Genomic DNA, 2588 nt, shown 5'->3' on the forward strand with positions numbered 1-2588 from the left:
AGCCCTGGGCTGCTCCCTTCCCAGCTCCAGGCACATTCCCATTTCCAGGAGGACTCACCTCGATGTTGGTGGCGTTGAGTTTCTCCTCCATGACCTGTTTCAGGATCACCAGGGAGGATTTGATGGCTTCCTTCAGCGTCATGGACTGGAAAACACACAGCTCCTGGATCCCTCGGCCCGGGATGGGGCCCCTCTCCCCCCTCCCCTTCCCCAAATCCCGTCAGCCGGGATGGAGCAGCTTATCCAGGGATCTGCAGCAGGGCAGGGACATCCCCAGGGATGGTGAAATCCTGCTTTTTTTTGGCTTAAAAACTGGCACTTTGGGCACAGAAATCCCACTGGTGGGACTGGGACACGAGGGGCTGGGGTTTGGCACCCACTTCCCACCAAAAAAAGCCAAATTCCCTCTTGGAAGAAGCCTCTGTGTTTAATCCCACAAATCCCTGCAGGAAGCCCCAGAGCCAGAACTGGGATAATGCCAGTGGATAAATGACTCTTCCCAGCCATCTCCACAGGGAAGAGGGGTGGGAATCAAGGGAATCCAGAATCAGGAGAATTCCAGGGGATAAATGGCTCTTCCCAGCCATCAAAACTTGGAAAAGGGTTGGGAATGAAGGGAGCCCAGAATTGGGATAATTCCAGTGGAGAAGTGAGTTTTCCCAGCTGTCACCACATGGAAAAGGGTTGGGAATCAGGGAATCCAGAACTGGGACAATTCTTGTGGAAAAATGACTCTTCCCACCCATCACTCACCACTTGGAAAAGGGCTGATAACCCAGGGCATCAAGAATTAGGATAATTCTAGGGGATAAATGAGTTTTCCCAGCCTTTTGCACTTGGAAAAGGGTTGGCAACCCTGGGAATGCAGGACTGGAATAATCCTAGCAGACAAATCGCTCTTCCCACTAATTGTGCTTTTCATTAAGGTTTGGATTCCCACCTCCCTCCCTGTCGTGGAGGGGCAGGAAGTTCCTGTTGAATACCCCAAACGAGCAGGAATTCCAGCAGAAGATTCCCTGTTTTCCCAAGCCTGGCCCCCCAGGGAGCCTGATGCCAATGGCAGTGCTCAGAGCTCAGGGTTATTTATAAGGAACTTCCTGCCAAGGCTTGGATTATCCCATAGGCACAGCAGGTGCTGGAAGCAGCTCTGCTCCGGGCTGTAAAGATCCTCAGGATCCACAGGATCCTCATGGGATGCCCTGCCAAGGGATGACCTGCCCCGAGCGGCTCTGGCACCTCCTCCTCCTCACCCCACTCCTAAATCCTCCCTGGGAAGGGAATTCAGGGATGCCAGGAGGTGCTGGGGTTCCCCAAATCCCTGGGATGCGCTTCCCAATCCCAGAGCCTTCCTTACCTTGTGATAAACCTCCTGCAGGGAGCTCTGGGCGCCCTCGGAGGCCGAGCCGATGGCTCTGGCGTCGCACTGCACGAACGTTCCCGAGGGATCCATGTGGAACCTGCAGGCACAGCGGGGCCAGCTGCATCCCAGGGACCCTCCCACCACCCCCCTGGAGCTCCCGGAGCACCTGCAGTTGGGATTCATCCCAGGGACCCTCCCACCACCACCCCGGAGTGCCTGCAGTTGGGATTCATCCCCAGGGAATCCCAGGGGTTTATATCCCAAGGAGGTACCCCCTGGGAGGTTGGGAAGCTGTGCTCTGGGAGGAGCCCTCCCTGAGAGGGGCAGGAAAACTGGGAATGGGGGGCCCTGCAGCCACCTGGGACCCCCCCCAGGGGCTGGATTTGGGATGGTCCTGGACACAGAGAACAGGGATTGTCACAGAACACGTCCCATTCCAGGCTGGGAGCCTCTGCAACCCCAGTGGTGCTCCAGGAGCCCCTGGAATTCTGGAATCCCACATCCCATTCCAGGCTGGGAGCCTCTGGAATCTCAAATGGTGCCCCAGGGGCCCCTGGAATTTTGGAATCCCACATCCCCAGGTGCCACATCCAGGTGTTTTCTGGACAGTTCCAGGGATGGAGGCTCCAAACCCCCCTGGGCACTCCAACACTGCCTTTGTTGCCTGGGGAACAATTTCCCTTTGGATTTTCCCCCTTTCTCCACATTTTTTTGAGTAAATCCAACTGGTTTTTCCTGCTGGGAGCTGAGCCTTGCTGGGCTGGCTCTGCCGAGCCCTTCCCACCTCCAGCAGGGCCCTTTGAATCCCGGAGTTCAGGTTACAGCCACCACCCCAAGGAATGTCCCAGGGATTGGGTTACCGGCCTCCTTTAGGGAAAGGGAGGAATAAACTCAGCCCAGGGAGAGCTGGAACGCTTCCCCCTTTCCCAGGAAAGCACGGCTTTAACCCAGAAAACAAGGATTTGGGGGAGATCAGGGGTGTTTCCCATGGGAACAGGCAGGGAGGGCTCAGGGAAGGGATCCATAACGGGACAGACACACAGCAGGATGAACCCTTCGGGAAAATCCCTGAATGCGCCCGGCGGGGAGTTCCCAGGGGAGGTTTGGATCTTCCCAAAGGATTGCAGGAGCAGCACTCACAGCTGGGGGCCCTTCTCATCCACTCCTCCGAAGAGCAGCGCGACGCCGAAGGGGCGGGACTGCGGGAGACAGGAGGGGACAGTGGGAC

The 2588-nt window shown here is 57.0% G+C and overlaps 1 protein-coding gene across 1 annotated transcript in view; it reads right to left on the minus strand.

Moving 5' to 3' along the window:
- PSMA5 (proteasome subunit alpha 5) overlaps positions 1 to 2588 on the minus strand; it is a 12023-nt gene that overhangs the window by 4224 nt on the left and 5211 nt on the right. The window contains exons 5-7 of the mRNA XM_029959804.1: positions 2501 to 2584; positions 1355 to 1457; positions 59 to 145 (exon numbers count right to left, since the gene is read on the minus strand). Coding sequence (XP_029815664.1) covers positions 59 to 145; positions 1355 to 1457; positions 2501 to 2584 — 274 coding nt within the window. The remainder of the gene's footprint in view (positions 1 to 58; positions 146 to 1354; positions 1458 to 2500; positions 2585 to 2588) is intronic.

This window comes from Manacus vitellinus, unplaced genomic scaffold (assembly GCF_001715985.3).
Source record: "Manacus vitellinus isolate BGI_N305 unplaced genomic scaffold, ASM171598v3 scaffold_226_pilon, whole genome shotgun sequence".
Classification (NCBI taxonomy): Eukaryota; Metazoa; Chordata; class Aves; order Passeriformes; family Pipridae; genus Manacus; species Manacus vitellinus.